Raw genomic sequence first — 23323 nt, 5'->3', positions numbered from 1 at the left:
AGGTTGAACTGCTGTTGGTAGACGCCTTGCAGCAGCGTACAAGTACCGGCATCTCCGTACCGGCGACCCCGGAACGGCTTGAATTATCTTGGAGACATCGTAGACATCGTAGAAGGCCTTCTTTGCCGAGGCTTGCGCTCATTCTCGCAGGGTCGTGCTGTCAATGTGCAGTCTACTGATCGGGAGGATGAGAGGGCGAGTGCATGCATGAGCCGGGGTAGAAACTGGACATCGGAGGGCCAGGTGCGCAGCACGCGTCCGTTTAGCGTGCCCGGGTGTGGGGATGGCGGATAGACGTATGACTACCATGTACTCCGTAGTGGAAGTCGATATTATTGGTGTGAGAGAGCTGGGCTTTGCAAATACTCCGGACAAAAGTACTAAGGCAGTGCCAAAGTTTATCTAACGGACGGTAGGTATAGAAGCACAGGTCAGCAAAGCAGCAGACGCTGCACAGAACGTCGGATCAGGGCCTAGACAGTGGGGTGAGATGCACAGAAAAGGGTGGTGGCAGTGTCGATCACATACACTTTGATGTTAGCATTAACCCTGGCGTCTACCACGATTCTTGACAGCTGATAGTCTTCTTCCGCCCCGTCTCTCCCCTTTCTCCCTAGAAACGTCACGAGGCAGCAGGTTCAGGGCATCTATTGCTATCTTGCTTATTGCGGGCAGGAAGGGAAGCATTGGAGTAGCCACTTGGCAGAGAGGATGTTGCATCCAGTGTTGGACTATAGGGGATATCCCGCGAGTCGACGGCGGGTCAGACAGCCACAGACAGGACTATGAGACAGGGGAGGGCAAGAGTCGCGAGAGAGAAGACGGAGAGAGAGAAAAAATGGGATTGGATGGGACGAGATACCGAAAGGATGCTGCGATACGAGCATATGGTAGTGGACTTCGTAAACCGAAAACGCCGCATTAGGGGACCAGAGGAGGTGTGGCCCAGTGCTCTCAGCCGCGGACGACCTGGGATTGGGTGCTTGCGTGTAGTGGCATTCGAGGGCCTGACCAGCGGCGGAGCTTAATGGGGTGGGATGTTCTAGAGAAGTAGATGCAGGGAGAATCTGTTTGGTGAGACGGAGTGGAGAGACGGCGAAAACAGACAAAGAAGACGAAAAGACGAGCAGACGAGCAGAGCAGAGCAGAACAGAACAGAGCTCATGCACAGGGCAGGAGCTCAGACGATGCCCAGAGAAGGCGCGAACGGCTGCAGGTGATCGACGCTAGGGATGGTCAGCCCCTCGGCGGAGCTTTCGTAGAGGAAGCGGCGACTCAACTGGCGCTCCTGCCGGCAGAACGCAATGCAATCCACCACATTGCTGACCTTAATCCTACTCGCTACGGAGTAGAAGTGCAGGCAATTAAACCGAGCTGCATGCTAAGCGAGAGCAATCTTGCGTCGTGCGTGCTGCATTACGGCGAATGGGTACAGATATTATTACAGAGTACGGAGTACGGAGTACTCGTGCATAGCACGGAGAAACGCCACAGCAACACGCTATGGCCATGGCGGAAAGCGATTTTCCAGAGCAGTCTGTCCACAACAGCCCTTCTAGCACAGTCCTTCCGGAGAGGCTGCAAGCAACCTGATCATCTCGGCCGGACCGTAACAGCACTCCGTAATCCGTACTCCGTAGACGCGACAACACGCTCCGCCAGCGCACAGGCCGCCATGGCTCGATCCAGTGCGAGCAGACAGGCGGCATGCATTGGTGGCTTAGGTAAGACAGCGCTGGCCAACCACAGGCGACGGGACGGCGGACCGCTGAGACTTTGGTGGGCAGCGAGGCAAGGCACGCCTAGACAAGCTCGAGGGGACCTGGGGTTGGCTGCTCCACTTAGCGTGCAGGCAGGACCAATCAGTCTGAATGCAAGGGACAAAAAAAAAAATAGCAGCTTGGAAAAAAAATAACGATTACGGGAAAAAGTAAGCGATACTGCGACATCCAGACTGCAGCCGCAACGAGGGTTGGAAAAGAAGAAAGCAAAAACGCAAGTCGACCAAGACAGGCAAATAGGCTGCAATCAAGGAATAGGGGCAGGCAGAAGACAAAGGACGGAAAGCGCAAGACGGAAAGCACGACCGACGGGTTCCCTCCCAAAAGATCCCACGTGGAGGAAGGAAGCAACGAGTTGTCGGCAGCGACGACGGTACAATTCCAGGCTGTTTTTTTTCCACCCGTACTTTCGCCCTCATCTTCACCCTCTCTCAGTCATGCTCGCCGAAGACTTTTTCACGGCCGTCAACGGCCCACCGCTGGCCAGCAACACGGCCATAGCCAAGGACGTGGCGGTCTACCACCAGACGCTCAGCCCGAGTTACGGCGTGCGGACAACGTTTCGGAAGAGCGCAACACCGGTGGGCGGTCTCGCCGTCAGTCCTGCACACATCTTTGCGGCCCAGCAAGACCGCGCGTATCTGCACGTGTATTCACGGCTGCGCGGAGGCCAGGAGGCGGCGGTACCGATGCCCGAGAAGATTCGGTGTCTGGCCCTCGCTGGTGACGTTCTCATTGCTGGAACTGCTGAAGGACGACTGCTCCTCTGGGAGGTGTGTTTTTTTTCTTTCTTCTGTTTTTGCCTCGCTTCGCTCGATATCTTCTCCTAGCTCGGTCTTGTCGTTTCCCTCGATCTAATACGTCTAGACTCTCTCTGGCCGTCTCATCACAACTCCTCCCTGCCACGTCCAGGCCGTCTCCTGCCTCCAGACGACGTCCCACCACGTGCTCTCTGGCTCGGATGACTCCAACGTGCACGTCTGGTCTCTCTCGCAGCTGCTAGCTCTAGGTGGCGCTGGGGGTGCGTCTTCCAACGGGACGTCCAGCTCCGACGACCCAGAGCCCGAGCACACGCTGGCCCGCCATCGGGCTGCCGTGACTGCGCTCGTGGTTGGGTCTTCAGCCAGCCGTGACACCAGTCTCTGTGCGTCTGCCAGCCGTGACAAGACGGTTGTGCTGTGGAACTACCAGACCGGCGTGGCTCTGCGCACGCTCCTCTTTGCGGCCGTGCCCACGTGTCTGGCCCTGGATCCCGTTGCTCGTGCGTTGTACGTTGCCACCGACGACAGCACCATTAGCAGCGCTGCTGCTGCTGCCAGCTCTGCCAATACGGCTGTTACGGCCGCTACGGCCGGCCACATCTTTGCACTCGAGCTCTTTGGCGACAAGCCGCTGCTGGGCGCTCGCGGCGCCGAGGCTGCATCGACGGCTGCGTCCATCACAAAGTCCTTCGGTGCTGTGCCTGAAGAGGCCGGCCCGGCCAACTGCCTCTCCTTGAGCTACGACGGAGCCACTTTGCTGTCGGGCCACCCGCGCGGTCGCCTATTGCAGTGGAACCTCGGCGATGGCGCCAGCAGCAATGGCGCCGGCTCCACGGCTCTCCCGGTTGAGCTGGCCAACCTCAACGCGGCCATTACGAATGTGGTGTTTGTGGCGCCTGCAGCCCTGACGGCACGCGTGGTGCCCCGCAAACTGATCTCTGCGCAGACGGTGGTCAAGCCGTCCCAGGCTGGCCGGTCGTATTCTGTGGCGGTCAAGTTTGACGAGGAGCCGTCGACGGATTTTGACGCGCTTCTGCACGAGCCGGGCTTCCCGGGGCAGAGTCTGCAAAAGGCAATTATGGCGCTACAGCAGTCCGAATCGCAGGAACAGGTGCAGGAACAGATGCAGGAACAGCCAGAGCCGGCAAGCGAAGCTGCTTCTAGCGAAGCCGGTGACGCTGCGGGTGACTCAAAGCTCCGGCGACAGAACGCAGAGCTTCTGGAGATCATCAACGAGCAGCAGGCGCTCTACCAGCAGGCGCTGCAGCGGTGCGCGGACCTGGAAGCAGCACGGTCTTGACGCGCGTACTCGGGACCCGTGCATGCATGCATGCTGCATGTGTGCATGCGTGCATCAGATAGCAGTATACCGGCTCTGCGCGACACGTACTCCCGCGGCTCTGCGGCTCTGTCTGTTTCGGATGCACGGATCTAGGGTCGTTAAGCAGGCTGCACCACCCCTTGCCCTCTGTCCGATTATGCGCAATGACTTTGCGTCGCAGCACTAGCTCTGCCGAAACTGGGGTGCTATTTTCGGATGGAGAGGAGGCTGCGAACTGGACTCTGCTCTTCAGGATGCAATTCGTCTATCCATCTGAGAGCAGCACGGCAGAACGGCGACTCAGCAAGCGAGCCAAGACTATCAGAGCCTGCCAGCATAGAGACGGGGCTTTCGCCGCCAAGTGTTTGACGTGTCGCATCGGCAAATGGCAAAAAAAGAAGCCAATTGTCCACAGGTCTGAAACATGCGAATTGCCATGCCTCAGCCTCAACTTCAGATATTTCAGTTTCCATTTCACACACGATACACGCTTACGCGATACAAATACCCAAACTGCATGCTGTTCCGTTTCTGTCTTGTGCCCTCATCTCGTGCCTCGTTGATACTGTCTGTGCCTCTTTCCGGTCTGTGCTCTTTGTATCCACATCGACAGTCTAGGTCTTTTTGAAACCGGTTTCATAACGTCCTCAGCTACTGAGCGCCAATGACAAGCATCCACATCCCTCATCTCAGCACTTGGCCGGCGGAGGGCGAGATGCCGGCAGAGTTGGTGCTCAAACTTCAAGGGGTGGATGGAGGCAAGCGTGCTTGTTGAGCTTGTTAGGAGGGACAAGTCAGACATGGCTTCCCACCTCCTGTGCTGCTGCTCTTTCTTCCGTCTTTGGCTTTTGTTCTTTCTTCACTTTAGTCTTCCATTTGTTCCTATCAAGGCGTCTCTCATTTATTTCTTTCAGCGGTACAAAGGCTAGGCCCGGTGCCCATCCTTTCTTTTCTTTCTTTCTCTCCTTTTCTCTTTTCCCCTCTTCCAAGATGCGCTTTGCCACACCCTCTGCTCTGGTTGGGCTGCTGGCTGCCCTGGCGGCAGTCGTCGACGCCTCGCCCACAATGCAGCAACGGCAGCGGCAGACGCCTGCACGACGATCACGACACGTGCTGCACGAGCGGCGGTCGGAAGGAGCGAGCAATCTGTGGGCACGGACGGCCAAGGCAGACCCGGCGGCGGTACTGCCGGTACGGATCGGGCTGAAACAGCAGAACCTGGAGCGCGGCGAGGAGTTTTTGCTGGATGTGTCGCACCCGACGTCGGCCAACTACGGACGACACTGGACGGCAGAGCAGGTGGCGAAGATGTTTGCGCCACGGCCGGAAACGGTGGACGCGGTTCTAGACTGGCTGGCAGACACAGTCGGCATCGGCGAGGCGAGCAGCCGGCGCGTGGAGCTGTCACGGGGACGCAACTGGGTGATGTTCAACGCAACGGTGGAGGAGGTGGAGCGACTGCTGGCGACGGAGTACCACGTGTACCGGCACACGAAGCACGGCCACGAACAGGTGGCCTGCGACCAGTACCACGTGCCGGAGCACTTGCGCGAGCACATCGACCTGGTGCTGCCGACGGTGCACTTTGGGAGATCAGGACCGGGTGGACGGTCGGGCAAGACGCATCAGCTGCCGGAAGACGTGCAGACGCAGCTGAGAAAGCGAGAGGGCTCGGGGGAGCACAGCTTGCCGGGCCAGCCATCAGACGCATCGCTGGCCAAGCAGGGAGCCGTTATCACCAACGCGCTGATGAGCCTCGACCAGTGCGACTCGATGATCACGCCGGCCTGTTTGCGAGCGCTATATGCGGCGCCGGTCAGCAGGCTGGCGGCAGCTAACAACAGCATCGGCATTGTTGAGTACACGCCACAGGCGATCTTGCAGAGCGACCTGGACCAGTACTTTTCGCAGTTTGCGCCACAGCTGACACGCGGCTCGGCTGCCCGGCCGGTGGTCCGGCTGATCGACAACGCCGTTCTGCAGACGGACAACGAGAGCTTCAGCTTCAACGGCGAGTCGGCGCTGGACCTCGAATTCGCCATGACGCTGGTGGCCCCACAGACAGCCACGCTCTTTCAGGTCGGCGACCTGCAGCAGGGCGCCAGCTTCAACAACCTGCTCGACTCGCTCGACGGCAGCTACTGCACCTTTGAGGGCGGCGGCAGCTCCGATTCCAGCATCGACGGCCAGTACGACAACAGCGTCAACTGTGGCACGGCCACGCCGACAAACGTGCTCTCGACCAGCTACTCCTACAACGAGGCCGATCTGACGGCTGCCTATGAGCAGCGCCAGTGCGCCGAGTACATGAAGCTGGGCCTGCGCGGCGTCTCTGTGCTCTATTCGTCCGGCGACTACGGCGTGGCCGGAAACAGCGGCCAGTGCATCGACGCCACCACCGGCGTCTACAACGACGGCACCGACGGCCTCTTCACTCCCTCCTTTCCCGGCACCTGTCCTTACGTCACATCGGTCGGCGCCACGCAGCTGCCGGTCGGCTCTTCCGTTCCCGGTCCCGAGATTGCTTGCCAGAAGGTCATCTACTCCGGCGGCGGCTTCTCCAACGTCTTCGCCATGCCCTCCTATCAGAAGGCTGCCGTCAACACATATTATACCGCGTTTGCGCCAGCTTACGGCGCCGATCGCTACAACAACTCTCGGGCTGTTCGCGGCTATCCTGACGTCTCGGCCAATGGCGCAAACTACGTCACCGCCGTCGACGGCAACTTCACTCTCTCTTTTGGCACATCCGCCTCTGCACCCACCTTTGCCTCCATCCTCAATCTGATCAACGAGAAGCGCCTCGCTGCTGGCAAGACCGTCATCGGCTTCGTCAACCCCGTCCTCTACGCAAACCCACAGGTGCTCAACGACATCATCAGCGGCTCCAATCCCGGCTGCGGCACCGATGGCTTCACCGCCGTCTCCGGCTGGGACCCACTGACCGGCCTCGGCACCCCCAACTACACCGCCATGGAGAAGCTGTTCCTCAGTCTGCCGTAGGCGTCATATCTTACGTAATCAACCAAGCAATAAATACGCACATACGCACACATCAGGTTACGCGTGTATTGGCAAAAAGACAATGCTACAATATCTATGCCACGGCCCAGCAGCACAGACGCTGTCCACAAGAACGAGATAATCAACCGGCGGCGAGCACAGGCGTCGTCCATGCTCGTGCCAGCCGCTACCTGGGGGAATCAAAACGTTGAAACGCAAGACGATAAGCGTCTGTGTGAAGACGCCGCAGGTTGCGTCCCGATCATCAGTCTAGTCCCATCCCCACAGGCTCTCCCAATGCAGAAAGAAAGGAAAAGAGAGAAAAGAGGCGGTCCAGACAGACAGGCGGCCCGAAAAGAAGTAAACTCCCACGCCCCTCCCGCTGTGCACATAAACCCAAAGCAAATCCCGTTCGTGCCGTATACCAGACCAGCGCTATCCATGGCGTCTTTCGCATCCCGTCATCGTCTTGCCCATTGCCGCCCATAGGATATCATCGCGCGCTACTGTGGTTTTCTTCCCGACTGTTCATGCATGCTCGTGCAAAGCGGCCCCGTCGTCCCAGTGTATCCAACCCATGGCCGTCCTAAAAAGAGCGCCTCTTGCTGCTTCCCGTTTCGGTTAATAACCTCCCCGAATCGCCGCATATCCATTTCCCTTGGCTGGCAGCAGGGCGTCTTTTATGTGTGCTTTCCCTTCTTGATCCCTGATTCTTCGTTTTTTTTTATTCTGGGCGTGATCGGTCGTGTCCCTCCAGACCCGAGCCTCTCTACCGCCAGCCCGCCTGCCACGTTCCACTCTGGCGAGGCCGAGGGACGGAAGAGGAGCGGCTGGACGGTGGTATGACAGTCACGGAGAAGAAGATGAAAGATAATCCAGAAATTTGATGCGCCCACTGTGCCAATATTACACCCGGCCACCAACCAGGCGGTTTGAAAACAAAACAAGACAGCCGGCCAAATGCATGTGTGGCTGGCAATGCAGTCCTCCTTCGCGCCATGCTGAATAAATGGAATAAAAGAACCCTGACGTAGAAAGCAGATTGAAATCCGACCCGCCCACTGAAAATGAGACCCAGGGTAAAGAGAAAAGAAACCAGAACCGAATGCATCCTGTGTCCTTGAAGACTCACACCCAGCAGTTGAAAGTAAAAATCAGATAAATCAAAGCGCAACACGGGGAATCATTCTTGCCGGCAAAGACCTTTAAGACGTTTTATAAACATCAGACCACAGGAAAACCCGCGCGTATTGGATTGGAGTGAGAATCCCCAGGGGTAAAACAAACAAATCAAAAGCAAAGACGGTCCTCAACAGGACCTTGGGTACTTTATTTGCCCATCATAAATGGCGGGTACCCGGAGGCTGCACCACCAACGCTGGCTGACCCGTTTGCGTTTGCGCCGTTCCCATTCGGATGGTTGTAATAGAGCGCCGCATTGCCGGCCCAGGGGTTGCCCGACGAGCCAGCTGCACCGCCGTAGACAGGGGGGGGAGACCCGTTGCCATACACAGAGGGGCCGCCAACGGTTGGACCAGGTACGCCGTTCGAGAGAGGTGTCGACGCGTTGCTGTACGGCGCGCGGGAGGGGGGAAGGCCTGGCGGTGCAGCAAGCCCCGGAGGAGGACCGCTTGCCGCCGCAAATCCATTGGCACCAACACCGCCCATGGGGCTATTCATGTTGGCCGAGACGGCATTTGCGGCGCTCTGAGCCGGATGCTGGTTGGAGCGAACACCCAGGGGATTCTTCGAGAAGCTCAGCCGAATTCCTCCCCTCGTGCTGCCACGGAGTGCCGCACCGTAGAGCTCATACAGAGTCTTGGTGGCGAATGAGATATCTTCAAACTCGACAAAGCACATGGGACCATTCCCCTTGCTGCGCACGCTGAGACGCTTGTAGCCACGCTGCTTCGAAAATAAGGCCTTGAGCTCCTCTTCGGACGTATCCATGGGGATGTTGCCGACATAGAGCGTGTTGCAGGGCGGATTCTGGTCAGCCGGGTTCGCAGCCGGGTAGTTGTGGGTGTGGTTACGATACGGGGGGTGGAAGCTGCTGCCGCCCTGCTGCTGCGGAACAGGTCCAGGCCCAGGTCCGCCCAAGGAAGACGGCGATATCGAGTTGGGATGTGTTGAATAGGGGCTGGTCACCTGTCCGTAGGCCGACATGTTGCCTGGAGGGCCCGTATTGCTCGTGTTGAGCGACAGGGCAGCCATGTGCGCGGCGAATGATGGAATTTGCGGCAGGGTCGGACGGCGTGGCTGCGAAGAAATAGAATACAGGCCGTTGGCGCCCATGGCTGAGATATTTGGGCCGGCGGCAGCAGCAGCAGCGCCTCCGTTCTCGGCATATGCGACGGGATCCTTCAGAAGCTCTCTGGTCTCGTCGTCGGACACGCTGTCGTCATTGATCATATCCTTGCCGGTATGAAGCGCGACATCTTTCCGGTGGGTGCCAATAGGAGACTGGGTGGAGAAGAAGCTCTGCATCTGCTGCGTGGCAGTAACAGGCTCCGAGTTAGCCAAATCGGACGGGGGACGCGTCACGGCGGCAGCGGCAGCAGAAGAAAGGCCGCTGTTGGTGTAAGCGTTGCCCATATCGAAGGGTTGGAAGGGGAACCGATTCGAGCCGCGCGATGAGGCGACAGACGAGCCTGGGGTCACGGTCGTCGACATGTCGGCGGTGAAACGACGGCCACCGTTGTGGACGAGCTCGACAATCAGAGTAGCATCGTTAGTGACGTTCTTCTTTCCGTCAAGCATGTTCTTTGCCTCAAGAGCACCTTCCGCTGAGCCGAAAGAAAGGATGGCAGAGCGGAATCCGGGGTCCTCAGTAAGCTCAGCCGGCACAAGCTGAACAGATGTCACGTCCTTAGAGAAGACGGTCATGAGGCGAAGAGTCTCTTCCGTTGTGCCCGGCGGCAGGTGGCGGATGAGGATGGAAGTGAAGGGAGATGTGTTGGAGGCGGGAGCATAGGGCGTGCCCACGGCCTTGGCCAAGTCGCGATCGAACCCATGCATGGCGGAAGGCTCTATCGGAGTGTGATGGTAAGGCGCAGAGGACGTGGCTGGAGGACGAATCGGCTGTTGCATGGAGGTAAATGCCGACGAGACCATCGCATTGTTTGGCGCAGAGATGGCGGGTATTACAAAAATAGGTTGAAAAGGGTGAATGCCTCGTGGAAACGGCGCAAAGGACGACGAGGCAGACGTGGAGCTCTCAAACATTCCTCGCGAAGAGGAGCGACGATGCACGGAGGCGAACAGAAGGAGGTAAGAGATACGGTGTCTGAGTAGCTATCGATGCTGTGACAAGACGATGGAATAAAAGTGAGTGGGCGTGATTTGAGGTGGCGGTAATAGGCGGGAAAAGGGCTCTATGTCGGATGACGAGCTGGCTCGAGGATAATTTCTTGCGAAGCAGCGAAAGGCGAAAGACTGTGGTAAAAAGCGCGCGTGCGTGCTTGCAGGCGTCTGGACGAAGAGGTTACCCCAAAGGCGGCTTGCGCGGAGGCAAAGGGGATGCGGTTGAAATTGATTGTTGCTGCTTGCTGCGCTGATTGATCGATATTTTTCTGAGTGAAATTTGGCGTCGCGAAATGCTGTGGAGACAGTGGCGGCGATCCAGGCTGCCCAAGGTATCGGCTCAGGAACGGCCGAGATTGGGACAGGGAGGCTGTTAAATTGGGATATTTGTGCAGAAGCGAATGGCGGTAAGAAGGGGAATGGATAGCAGGGGAATAGGAGGGGATTTGGAAATGGTTGGAGAGAAGATGATATTGGCAAAGGTTTTTGGAAGTTTTTGAAAACGAGCGAGTAGGCGCGAATTGGAATTGGGGGGGAGGGGAGGAAGGGGGCGATGCGTGCGCGGACGTGGAAGGCAAGTGCACCCAACAAGGGGACGAAAAGAAGTGGGTAAATGAGGATTGTGGAACCAGCAGTCTACTGAGTAGTGGGATGCGGTTCTGTGTGGGAGCCGGATTCTATTTATCTCTTTTATCGCTTTTCCATTTTAGTGCAAGACCAGATAGGGATGAGACGAGACCCTGCCCATCAGTAACGAGAGGGGGGTGGGGTGAATGCATACACGCTGCAGAGATCGTAAGTGCTAACAGTGCTTGCAGAGGCAGGCGTGTCTTTTGGTGCTCAGGTTAGGGCTGCACACTGTGGAAGGCGTGGTAGGCAGGGGGAAGCACAGGGCGCCGTGATCAGCAGGTGGTCCAGGAGTGCTGACCGCACGACGAGAGACGCCCTAGGGAAGAGGTATCTTACTCCGTATGGGGAGCTCGTGGGTTGACGGACAGGGCCAGCACGATAGGCGGGGGGGGGTACGCTGAAGAGCAAAGCTCTGAGTGGACGAAGCAGTGGATGAGCAGCGGGAAGAAGTGGTGAGGCGAGACGAGTTCCGGTTCTGAGATTGGTGGAGAGGAAGAAGAAAGCGGGCTCTGGTTCTGGAGGTGGGTTTTACTGGAAGTGGGGTTTTATTGGGAGTGGATTCTGGAAGTCGAGCGGCCAGTCGGCGATGGCAAGGATATCAGAATCGCGAAGCCTTAATACACGGTAGAATGGGGGACAGGGCATACGTGCATGACGATGGGTGGTGGTAGTGGTGGTGAGGAAGGCCGTCTCGCGCCGGAAAGAAAGGGAGAGGGTGGGTGTGACAGAGGCGAAAGCGTGCAGACGGCAGAAGGCGGCGGGCGTGGGTAGTGAACCGTAAGCCAGCCGGCAGGTGCAGGAAACAGGGCGACTCGGACGTGCAGAGGACAGAGGGCAGAGGGTAGAATAGGCGAAAGTGTCTCTCACTATCTCAAGCAGCGGCTTGGGCAGCCCGCCCCAATTAACGTTTTACGCTAATTGGCATGTGCAAAGGCAGGCCCTGCAGCACAGGTGGAGCCTGTGCCCCAAGCGCGATTGTCTAGAACCGTCTGTTCCGGTAGCTGTCCGCTTCAGGGCCCTCGTGCAGCGGCGAAACCCTCTGGCCCGCTTTTGGCCTTGGGGGCGACGAGGACGGAGCACGACCTGTATGAGTGCTGCATTGTATGTCTTGGGGCCGAGAGGCGGCCGGCGCCGTCAGGGCAAAGGAAGAGTGATGAGCCAGGCCTGTCGCTTATCTGCCACCAGATGCTTACGAGTTCTGATGCGACTTGAGCTGGAAATGAATAAGAGACGGGGCTTACCGACGGGAAACAAAAGGCAAAAAATAATAGACAGAAGACGAAAAACCCGCGCATTACTGGAAAAGGGGGGTATAGCACTAGCTTCTGCTCTCCCTGTGCCCATTCACCACATATGCAAACTCGGCTTTTCCCTTCTGGTCTCGGCCTCTTCCCAGCGCATGCACTTGTCAGAACAGGCCAGGTGCACCTGCCCAGTACTCGGCACTCAGTCAAGCCGAAGATCGGTGATGTGCTGACAACTGTCTCATCCGGCGCTATCTGAGGACGGGCCTCGAAAAACGGCCGCTGGTCGACACTGGGCCACACAATCCATCCCGCATCCCTGGGTACGGGATAGCGTACGGAGAATAGTGGAAGGATGGCCCATCTTCTTTCTCCGGACAAGACAGGAAAATTCCAGCACGCAAAACTGGGACTATTCGGACGGCTAACGTCCCCCTAGAAAGGAGCGCTCCACAGCAGTGTGGCTGCACGCGTCGCCTTTGAGAAAGCCGGGCTTGTGCTTGTTCGAGTGTACGAGATTCCGGCCCACTTCCGCGAATTTTAGTGTCTCGACAGTGCAGCCAATTGCATGCAGCTTCGCCTTGATTTGCAGATTGGCCTAATACAAATAGATCGCACACCACGAAAGGCCCTCAGGCAGGAAAAGAAGTCCTCCCTGGATAGAGTGGGGACGGCACATTTGGGTCTGATGAGCCCATGCAGCGCTAAGAATGGCGATTCCTGTGCATACTGCAAATTTTCACATCATATGCGCCACAGTGAATAAGCGGAGGAGACGGGAGCCGTGATGGAGCGGACGGCTGCCGGCACTGTCACCTGCAAGGGCCGGCTGAGTCACCGCGAAGAAAAACAGTGAGGCTGTGCCGAGGATTGAGGCGCAGGACATAGGTTCTTATCGATAAGGATTAGCCTTCAGCCCCTCCGGAAAACGCTGTGTGATATAAACCCAGTGACAAATCCATGCCACAGACGGCGAGAACAGCTATTGCAGAGCAGTCTTGCTGACGGGAAAACACTTACAGTCGATTGTCAAGGCGAATCGGAAGAGAGACGATTGGTTTTCTTTGTCGACGGCTGAGGGAAGCCCCCTCCCCCCACCAGATTGATGGAGAAGAAGAACGATATCCTACGGCGGCCGCTGTATCTGTACAGTCTGCCAGCTGAGATCCTGGACACGCTTTCCTACACAGACGTGACAAACGTCGCTGCGTCAGAGACACAGGCGCTGACAACAGCCCCGTCAACCGAAGGATCGGAAGCGTCAGAGCTCGGCTCGACTGTCGGCGGTCCAGCGTGCACGCTCTGTGGGCTATCTTTCTCGACGGCTGTGGATCAGCGAGGCCACGTCAAGTCGGACCTGCACCACTACAATCTGAAGCAGAAGATACGGGGAGCGGCACCAGTCACGGAGGCTGAATTTGAGCGGCTGGTCGGCAACCTCGATGAAAGCCTGTCGGGATCGGACTGGTCCGAGTCAGATTCGGAGACGGACGACGGCAGCAGCCGGGACGGCAAAGCGAAGAGCAGCATAGAGTCAGAGGGAAACGTGTTGGCAGCTCTGCTCAAGAAACAGGCCGTGCTTGCCGAGAAGCAGCGAACCCTGGCAAGCGCCAACGGCAGAGACAAAGGGGACGATATGAGCAGCCGAGACGAGCGAAATGCAGCGTCTGTGGCGACGTCTTCGGCGCAGCCGCTGGTGTGGTTCCGGTCGCCGCTGCTTCCGGAGCACACGTGCTTTGGGGTGTACCGAGCGCTGCTGACGGCCGACGAGCTGGCAGCACGGCCAGCAGAAGAGGCGCTACTGGCAGCAGTGCGTACACGACAGCTGGCGCCGATCAGCGGGGCAGCAGGGTCGGGCGGCAAGGTAACAGCGACGGCGACAGCGACAGCGACAGCGACGGCAGCACCATACACGGGCCGCCACGTGTTCCTCTGCATGATCGGGGGCGGACACTTTGCAGCGATGGTGGTGGCGCTGGCGCCGCGAAAAGTGCGGGCAGGGTCGGTGCCGATGAACCGTGAGGCCACGGTATTAGCCCACAAGACCTTCCACCGGTACACGACGCGGCGCAAGCAGGGTGGGTCGCAGTCGGCCAACGACAACGCCAAGGGGACGGCGCACTCGGCGGGCTCGTCGCTGCGACGCTACAACGAGCAGGCGCTGGTGGACGACGTGCGGGCGCTGCTGGTGGAATGGAAGGCGCTGCTGGACACGGCCGAGCTGCTATTTGTGCGGGCCACCGGCACGACCAACCGGCGCACGCTATTTGGACCGTACGACGGCCAGGTGCTGCAGGCTCGCGACCCGCGGCTGCGCAGCTTTCCTTTTAATACGCGGCGGCCGACACAGAACGAGATGATGCGGGCCTTTATCGAGCTGACCCGGCTCAAGGTGCGGGAGATGCAGCCAGTGCCGGTGAGCGTGGACAAGACGGACAAGACGACCAAAACCCAGGCCAAGAGCAAGGACAAGCACAGAGGACCACTCCGGTCCGAAGAGGAGGAGACGGCGCTGCTGCACACGGCTCAGCTGCAGGCCCTGGCGCGACGGTCCAAGGTGCCGGCGCTGCTGGCGTATCTGCAGGCGAACCAGCTGTCGGCGGCGACGCTGCGCTTTGTGCCGGCCGACGCGGCGCAGAACCACCACGCGCCGACGCTGCTGCACCTAGCGGCCGCCCAGAACGCACCGGCCTTGGTGACGGCTCTGCTGGTGCGCGCCGGCGCCGATCCAGCTGTGCGCAATGGCGACAGCCGCACGCCTTTTGAGCTGGCCGGCGACCGTGCCACGCGTGACGCCTTTCGCGTCGCCCGCAGCGAGCTCGCCGGCACCGCCTCCGACTTGCCGGCAAATATCTGGGAGGAAAGTCACGTGCCTGGTCCCATGACCCGCGCCGAAGCCGATCAGCGCGACGCCCGCGAAAAGCAGGACGACGTCCGTCGCGAGGCCGAGCGCCGCCGCGCCGAAGAGGCTCGGCTGGCCGCCGAGTCTGCCGCCGCTGCTGCTGCAAGCACCAAGAAGAAGCCCCTCGTCGTCACCGCCGCTGTGGCTAAGTCGGCACAGGAGATCCGCGACGCCGAGACCCGCGGACTTACGCCCGAACAGCGCCAGCGACTTGAGCGCGAGCGCCGCGCACGCGCCGCCGAGGCAAGGATGCAGCGGATGCAGCAGGGCGGGTAGACACGACGAGTACGTGAGTCGATGAGTCGATGAGTACAGCGTAAGAGATCGCCTGTATACCTCGCATTGATGGCTCCTAATTGGGCAGGAGCTTTGGACTTGGACATTCACAGGGCATACACGAATAGTATTAGTAATCATACACCTTCCTCGTCTGACATGGCATCGTGATCGCGTCTGATAAGGAGGGTGTATGTACATACTCCGTACAGGATCGGGCTCGACGCTCACCGCCAAACGACGAGCGCGGCCGAGACATGCAGGTCCTGTTCTGCACTCTCTCGTCTGCCCGAAAAACGAGCACTCAGTGTCCGCTCGGCAAGGCCGCATTTGCCTGCCATTCGAGGACGCATCTGCACTAGCGTCATGCATCGTGCGAGCAGTGATAGGCCTTGGCTGGCCAATGGCAGGCACGCTGCTCGTACTCGTATACAAGGGCACGGAGCCGGAAACAAGCAGGTCTTGGGTTGCATGGTAATGTCCGCGCTCTGCTTCGACGAGATATCATTTTCGACAACGCCTCGGCCGATGATTTTGTCTATTGTTTCTTGGGTGTCCTATCCACGGCCTTTTGTTCTATTCTCCCCGCTTAAACATAGCCTTTGAGGACAGCGGCCTCGGCATTGAGGATAGAGGCACCAGCAGCGCCGATGACAGCTGGTCATGGTCAGAGGTGTGGTCTACAGACAGGCAAGCGCAAGAAATGGAGGGGAACGTACTGTTGTGGCTCAGACCGACATATTTGATGTCGAAGAGGCCGGTCTCATCCTCGCGCACGCGACCGACAGAGACGGCGTAGCCGCCGGACAAATCGCGGTCCAGCCGCGGCTGCGGGCGGTCGGGAGCATCCATGACGACGATGGGTGGCCGCGGGGCGCTGGGGCAGCCGAGCGCATCGGCCTCGCTGGAGTAGGCGCGCAGCACGCGGCGCACCTCGTCGGCGGGCGGTGGCGGACGACGGACAAAGCGCAGCGATACGCAGACGACGTGGCCGTCCAGCACCGGCACGCGGTTACAGGCAGCCGAGATCTTGAGCTCCGGACGGTCAGCCAGGGCAGTAGCGTCGGCGCTGATGGTGCCGAGGATCTTGCGGGCCTCCGTCTCGAGCTTGTCCTCCTCGCCCGAGATGAAGGGCACCACGTTGTCGAGGATGTCCATGCTGCTGACACCGGGATAGCCGGCCCCCGAGACAGCCTGCAGGGTCACCACCGACGCCGCCTCGATCGGCCCAAAGGCCGCCTGCAGCGCCGCAAACGGCACCACCACGCCCACCACGGCGCAGTTGCTGTTGCACACCAGGAAGCCGCGGTCGATCGGCCGGCTGGCCGCCAGCGCCGTCGGGTGGTGCAGCCGCTGGTGCGGGATCAGCGCCAGGTGGTCCAAGTTGACCGATGGCACCACCAGCGGCACCAGCGGGTCGCGGCGGTGGTTCTTGGCGTTGGAGAACACCGCCAGGTTGGCACCAAAGAACTCGGTTTCTTGCGGGTGATGATTATATCAGCACGATGGAAGTCATCACATCCATCCGATCCATCTCATGGCGACCTACCGATCTCGCCCGCCACGTCCGCGTCGAGACCGCTAAACACAATGTCGCAGTCGGCAAACTCGCTGGACTGACACTCGCGCACGACCAGGTCGCCCACGCGGTCGCTGATCGGCGTCGCCTGCTTCCACCGCACGGCATCGCGGTACTTCTTCCCAGCCGATCGGCTGGACGCACCGACGGCCACCAGCACAAAGCTCGGGTGTGCCTGCAGCAGCAGGATAAAGCGCTGGCCCACGGAGCCGGTGGCGCCGAGGACACCTGGACAAAAGACCTGTCAGCAAGCGGCCGGCCAGGCGTCTGCGGCTCTGCCGTTCTCTCCCTCCGAGCCCGTCTTACCGCATTTCTTGGTGGGAAACGGAGCCGTCATGTTGGAGCGTGGCGAAGGTCAAACGAGCGGATGTCGAGCGGATGACAGAACTGTGAGAAGATATATGGCTGGGACGAGGTGGTCTGAGCAAGCTTTGACTCATCCAATTGGCGTGGTTTCTTGGCTTTTGGGGCTTTTTGCGTATTTACCCACAGTGCGAGTGCCCTTTTTGCCTCTCTGGCGCAACCCCCACCACTTCTAGCCCGCGATCGGAGCTGTTTTGGACACAAGGCTGATTGGATATAGACCGCCCCGCTGTAGGCCAAGGTGCTGTTTCTGTGGTAGCATTCTAGCAAGAGATGACGCCGAGGCTATAATCTGAGCCGTATTGCAAGATATTCGTACTCGTGCTACCTTTTGTGCTGCCTTTTATACGAAACAGGTATAGCTGATGTCTGGCTGCTTGCTCCTTCCTCCAACACATCGAGCTAACAGTCACGTGATGCAATCGCCGGACATCTGCCTGTGTGCATCTACGTATCTTTACATAGCTAGCAATCTGTACAGGCAACCTTCATACGAGCACATGCATACTATGTCATTTTCACTTCACCACAACAACAGCCACCACCATGCCACACATAAGTACCGAGGTTGCGTACAAGCCTTTGTGGTCATATACGTGTGCTCCCCCGCTTTTGAGCAATGCATCAGGCCTCTATCGTTACGGTTCAGCTTCTGTTTCGCTTTCCAAATCAAGGCTCTGATCAACGCACCGCAAGGACAACTCTTCCACAATGGCGTTTGGCGAAGTGAACAACATCTCCGAGATCGTCCACCAGTCTCCGCCTGTGGACACTAGCATCCCATACGACCTCGCCAGCCTCGCCGGCAAGACCATTCTGATTACCGGCGGCGCCTCAGGCTTCGGAGCAGCCTTTGCTCGCAAATGGGCTCAGCACGGCGCCCACATTGCCGTTGGCGACATTGACGACGCGGCGGGCGAGGCCCTCGTGGCCGAGCTGCGCACCACCATACCCGGCGGCAAGTATCACCACTACCACCACTGTGACGTGACCGACTGGCAGAGCCAGGTAGCCTTTTTCCGCACCGCCGTCGAGCGTAGCGCCACGGGAGGCATCGATGCCGCCGTGCCCAACGCTGGCATCTCCGAGAATGAGACGCCGGCGGGAAACCGCGGACACGAGTGCCCAGAGCCGGCACCAGGCAGTCCGTCCGACGTCATTGCCGATCCCAAGCCGCCTCGGTTGCACGTGATCGGCGTGAACCTTACAGGCGTGCTCTACTCGGTGCATCTGGCGCTGTATTGGCTGCCGCGGAACACAAAGGCCGGCGCGGCCAAGTGTGACCGCCACCTCCTCCTCATCAGCTCCATAGCCGGCATTTTGGGGCTGCCCGGCCAGGCTCAGTACACGGCCGCCAAACATGGCGTGGTCGGCCTGTTTCGCGCTCTGCGCGGCACCGTCTACCGCCAGGGCATCCGCGTCAACATGCTGTGCCCGTACTTTGTCGAGACCAACATCGTGCCCGCGACCGGCAAGCTGCTGCTAGCCGGTGCCAGCAAGGCCACCGTTGCCGACGTCATCGATGCCGGCACCCGCTTCATGGCTGACGAGGCCGTTCGCGGCCGTGCCCTAGCCATTGGTCCCCGGGCCTTGCTCGAGGGCGACGAGGACCACTTCAAGGTCGTCAGCAAGGCAGGGCCGGACGTGCGGGAGAAGGCCGTGTTTGAATGCTATGCCCACGACTTTGAGAACTGCGAGGTGTTTGTGCTGCGCTACACCCGGCTGATCAATTACCTGACTTTGCTGCGCGGTTGGCTAGGCTAGTTTAGCGACATCTTTTGGTTGCTGGCTGGCCTCGTCGGAATACGAGGAAATAAGTAGAGCTTATGCGTAGGAATAAGGAATGCGTCTCGGAAGTTTTCAACGTGGCTTGCTGCTGGAATGTGTGGCTGTCTCTGCTAAATGACAGACGAGCTAAGACGAAAGGCCTCGGCCAAAAGTACAGGATGGAGATTCGGCGGATACATTGAATCTTACCATGTACTCGTAAACGCGCTCGCGCCCAGGGGGAGGGGTGGACGTTAGTGCCGACATGTGGACAATAGGGAGAGGGGGGCCAGTCCGCCCTGATTCCAATGCCACGATATGGTTTCTGGAGGCACAACAGAGGCCCACTGGCAAGATCGTGTGGATATCGTCCCATCGCCGTCAGAGCCAGATGGCACCCTGGCCTCGGCCATTGCGACGTCACCACGTCCAGGTACGCGTGCTCGTAGAGTTGTCTCAACCCGGGCAGACAGCCTTTTCCAAGCCTCGACAACAAGATGTGTGCGATGCCCCCGCAATTAAACGGCTCGTAATCATTAGGCGCCTAAATCTGCCAACGCCAGGAAGCCAGGCAGAAGCAGAAGGCGCTGCAGAGAAGGACACCCCCCACACGCGCATAATCCCGCTACGGTTTCATCGCCCTTTCCTAACAAGTCGCTCCTGCCAAGAAAGGCCACCCGCATCTGCAGCGCGACGTGTCCGGCCAGAAAACTCGTCTCCCGCAAAGGCATTGCAGCGGACAGCAGCTCCTTCCGCCTCTCCTGTTCCTATTCGCTTCTCCAGCCTCGACCATCGCGATCGCATTTCGCCTCTCCTCTCTCTTCGCTTCGCGTTCGCGCCCAACCGGCCGACGCTTACGCTTTGTCCCACGGCCACAAGGAAACACGAGCGATACACAAACGCGGCTCTGCACCACCAGACGGCAACAACCCCTCTCTTGTCGCCCCGACTGGCCATTCTGTCTCTCTCCTTCCTTTTTCTCCCACCATCGTCATTCTCTTGACGAATCGGCCGCGCATTCTCGGTCTCGGCCTCTCAGTCCATCCTCAGCAGCTCGTCCTTCCTTCCGTCACTGCGTCCGTCCACGGCCATCTTCTGTCGATCTCCCCCTCTACTGGAACTATCGTTCGCTCGTCTCTCCGCCTGCCATGGCGGCCGCCACGGATTACCCTACAATCGCCTCGCCTTCCGATGGCCCATCTGGAAACGCGACCTACAACCTGGGCTCACCAACCGGTCTATCTGCACCGATGACCGCTGCAATCGGCGGCGTCGAAAATGACGCCACTGCTGCGTCCGACCCCATAGCCGGGCTGGGCTCGCCCACGAGCCCCAAGCAGACAGCCGGGTCGACCGAGCTGCCAAAACCAGTGCAGGATGTCCTGCAGTCGGAAATTGGCATCGTCACGATGCTTGGCCGCCTGAAGCAGAGTGTCGCCACAGCCAAGGTACGTGTCACGCACACCTCACCCGCCCCCGTTCCCGGATGTCTGTTCTGACCCGGCTTCGGCTGCCAGGAATTCTCGCTCTTCCTCAAGAAACGTGCCCAGCTCGAAGAAGAGTACTCGTCCGGCATGCGCAAGCTGGCTCGCACGACCCAGGATAACGTGGCGCGCAGCCAGGACACCTTTGGTACCGCCTTTACCGAGATGATGGACATCCACACCCGCATGGCCGACAACGGCTACCAGTTCTCCGTCTCGCTCCACCAGATGCACGAAGACCTGCTGGAGCTGGCTGCCATGGCCGAGAAGAGCCGCAAGGGCTGGAAACAGACCGGCCTGGCAGCCGAGCAGCGGATCGTCGACCTCGAGGCCGGCACGCGCAAGTCCAAGGCCAAGTACGACTCCCTGGCCGAGGAGTACGACCGCGTGCGTACCGGCGATGTCGGAGGCCGCCGCGCCGGCTTCGGCTTCAAGGGCCACAAGTCGGCCGCCCAGCACGAGGAGGATCTGCTGCGCAAGCTGCACGGTGCCGACGAGGACTATCACAACCGCGTCGACACCCTCTCGCGGGAACGCGCCGAGCTGCTGGCCACTGGCCGCCCAGAGATCATAAAGGCCCTGCAGGATATTGTCCGCGAGTGCGATGGTGGCGTCGTTCTTCAGGTGCAGAAATATGGTAAGCAGTTTGGAAGTTATTGGAGGGGGGATCTTGTACATTTGCACAAACAAGGCTAACTCCTATGCAGCTTCCTTCAGCGAGAAGCTGCTGCTAAGCAACGGCCTCAGCATCAGCCCTATCAAGTCGGCACAGAAGCCTGATGTTCGCAGCCTGCGGGAAGTGGTCATCTCTGTCGATACCGAAAAAGATCTCAACCACTACATCTCCACTTTCCACAGCAAGGTACCGCCCAAGACCGGCGACCCGAAGTATGAGCGTCATCCGGTAAGTCAGCCCGTTTTCTTCCGCTCTTGTGCATGCATGCATACATGCTGACCACCATCAGGTTCTTGGCGGCGCGTCCAGCCAACCTCCGGCCTCTTCGCCGAGCGTTTCAAGAACCCACACCTCCTCGCAGTCCGTGTCTCAGCCCACAGGGCTGTCCCAGACTTCCTACACCGACACCCTGCAGTCTTCAGTAACAGCAACCCCAACGCCGTATGGGTCTACCAGTGCATCCGCTGCGCGAGGTCCCCAAACTCTCGGGCCTGCCCCCAGCTCCAGTCACCAGCATGAACGCAGCTTCAGCTATAGCAGCGCCTTCGGCCAGAACAGCCGGTCGTCCCAGGGCACCACTGCGCAGCCGCCGCTTCTGCCGCAGTCGCCGCCGCCGCAACCGCACAACTCGTTGCCAAGCGTTGGTACTCCCACGACCAGTGGTCCTTCCACCGAGAGCCCGTCAGCGTTCACTCCCGCACCTCTCGCAGCAACTCAAAGCTCGCGCTACTACAGCAACAACAACAACAGCCCGGCTGTCCCCCCTTATTCGGCACCTGCTATTGACGGCCCACCACAGCTTGGCGCCCTGCCTTTCCAGACAAAGGGCAGCGCTCCCCCCCCAGCGGTAGCCCCGCCGCTTACCAGCACCATGCTCAACGCTCCACAGCTGCCGCAGCCACTGGTGCAACAACAGCCGCAGCCGCAGCCGCAACAGCAGCTGCAACAGCAGCTGCAGCTGCAGCAACAGTCCAGCCCAATGCTGCCGCATCTGTCTGCGCCCATCGGCGGCGGCGCCCCTTCGAAGCCTGTTTTTGGCGTCTCTTTGGAGACCCTGTACGATCGCGATGGCCTGGCCGTGCCCATGGTGGTGTACCAGTGCATCCAGGCCGTTGATCTATTTGGCCTCACTGTGGAGGGCATCTACCGGCTCTCGGGATCACTGCCGCACGTGAACAAGCTCAAGTCCATGTTTGATACTGGTATGAAAGCCCACATATTGGCAACCAGTTGTTGAAGATGTCTTGCTAACTCTCTCCAGACACTACCTCTCCCAAGCTGGACTTCCGCAACCCTGAAAACTTCTTCCACGACGTCAATAGTGTGGCCGGTCTGCTGAAGCAGTTCTTCAGAGACCTTCCGGACCCTCTGCTGACTAGAGAACACTACGATCGATTCGTTCTCGCAGCTCGTGAGATCTCCATCCCTTTCTTGGCTCTTTTGATTACTTTGCTAACTAGCACCAAGAACACGACGATGACACCGTCCGCCGGGATTCCCTGCACGCGGTTATCAATGACCTGCCAGACCCCAACTACGCCACGTTGCGGGCCTTGGTGCTGCACTTGAACCGTGTTGTCGAGAACATGTCCGTCACGCGCATGACGTCCCAGAATTTGGCCATCGTGTTTGGACCAACACTGATGGGAGCCGGCGCCATCGACGCCGAAAAGGGCCGCTGGCATGTCCGTGTGATTGACACTATCTTGCAGAACACGTACCAGATCTTTGATGAGGATTGAGTGTCGGTATTGAATCAACAAAAGCGGGCGGGGAGATTGTACATCTCTGGGCGTTGGATCTGATTTTTCTACTTTCTTCCTTCTTGATTCACGCATCGATGTGGACTGCTTCTTCCCGTCCCTTCTGTATTAAGGCAGCTATGCTAATGTAGTCCGATTTTTGGCATCTCTAGTCAGATATGAACACGATATCTGTTGTCTTATTTCTCTGTCTAGTATCGTCAATGATAGACGGCTGCAACTACATCATCTACAGCGTCTCAGCAGTCCTGTCTTGGATTTCAGCAAGATGGAAAGGGCCGAATGTATGAGACCAGCTTGTCCGATTTTGCTGCATTCTGGAGGCCATTTTTTAGTAAAACGGCGTGCCTTCCCTAACAGGACAGGAAAGTTGAGTTATGAGTCAAATGGTAGAAACGCACCTTCCTCGTGCCTATCAACAACGAGACACTCGATTCCCTTGCGGAAATAGTATGCTCCCTGTGCTGTAT

General features: G+C 58.9%; 7 protein-coding genes across 7 annotated transcripts; 5 read left to right on the top strand and 2 right to left on the bottom strand.

The window, feature by feature from the left end:
* Positions 1-2218: 2218 nt before the first annotated feature.
* CMQ_2183 (ribosomal assembly complex component) lies at positions 2219-3842 on the top strand (the record flags this gene model as incomplete). The annotated part of the gene is made up of 2 exons (XM_014316141.1): positions 2219-2554; positions 2649-3842. The coding sequence occupies 2 exons, from the start codon at positions 2219-2221 to the stop codon at positions 3840-3842; spliced, it is 1530 nt and encodes a 509-aa protein (XP_014171616.1).
* A 1011-nt stretch (positions 3843-4853) lies between these two features.
* On the top strand, positions 4854-6866 carry CMQ_2149 (protease s8 tripeptidyl peptidase; the record flags this gene model as incomplete). Its single annotated transcript, XM_014316107.1, has 1 exon — positions 4854-6866. One exon carries the CDS (start codon positions 4854-4856, stop codon positions 6864-6866), a length of 2013 nt encoding a protein of 670 aa, XP_014171582.1.
* Positions 6867-8195: 1329 nt separating this feature from the next.
* CMQ_2400 (RNA-binding protein) lies at positions 8196-9884 on the bottom strand (the record flags this gene model as incomplete). Its single annotated transcript, XM_014316358.1, has 1 exon — positions 8196-9884. One exon carries the CDS (start codon positions 9882-9884, stop codon positions 8196-8198), a length of 1689 nt encoding a protein of 562 aa, XP_014171833.1.
* A 3264-nt stretch (positions 9885-13148) lies between these two features.
* Positions 13149-15221, top strand: CMQ_2425 (c2h2 finger and ankyrin domain protein; the record flags this gene model as incomplete). The annotated part of the gene is made up of 1 exon (XM_014316383.1): positions 13149-15221. The coding sequence occupies one exon, from the start codon at positions 13149-13151 to the stop codon at positions 15219-15221; it is 2073 nt and encodes a 690-aa protein (XP_014171858.1).
* A 589-nt stretch (positions 15222-15810) lies between these two features.
* Positions 15811-17137, bottom strand: CMQ_2305 (aspartate-semialdehyde dehydrogenase; the record flags this gene model as incomplete). Its single annotated transcript, XM_014316263.1, has 4 exons — positions 15811-15878; positions 15941-16699; positions 16771-17028; positions 17107-17137. 4 exons carry the CDS (start codon positions 17135-17137, stop codon positions 15811-15813), a joined length of 1116 nt encoding a protein of 371 aa, XP_014171738.1.
* Positions 17138-17874: 737 nt separating this feature from the next.
* On the top strand, positions 17875-18927 carry CMQ_2316 (bacilysin biosynthesis oxidoreductase; the record flags this gene model as incomplete). The annotated part of the gene is made up of 1 exon (XM_014316274.1): positions 17875-18927. One exon carries the CDS (start codon positions 17875-17877, stop codon positions 18925-18927), a length of 1053 nt encoding a protein of 350 aa, XP_014171749.1.
* Positions 18928-20078: 1151 nt separating this feature from the next.
* Positions 20079-22832, top strand: CMQ_2144 (Rho GTPase activator; the record flags this gene model as incomplete). Its single annotated transcript, XM_014316102.1, has 6 exons — positions 20079-20378; positions 20448-21051; positions 21122-21318; positions 21380-22292; positions 22352-22501; positions 22558-22832. 6 exons carry the CDS (start codon positions 20079-20081, stop codon positions 22830-22832), a joined length of 2439 nt encoding a protein of 812 aa, XP_014171577.1.
* Positions 22833-23323: the final 491 nt, after the last annotated feature.

The sequence above is a fragment of the Grosmannia clavigera genome (genome assembly GCF_000143105.1).
Source record: "Grosmannia clavigera kw1407 unplaced genomic scaffold GCSC_156, whole genome shotgun sequence".
NCBI lineage: Eukaryota > Fungi > Ascomycota > Sordariomycetes > Ophiostomatales > Ophiostomataceae > Leptographium > Leptographium clavigerum.
The sequence above is the reverse complement of the archived record's forward strand: the minus strand, read 5'-3'. Positions and strand labels throughout refer to the sequence as shown.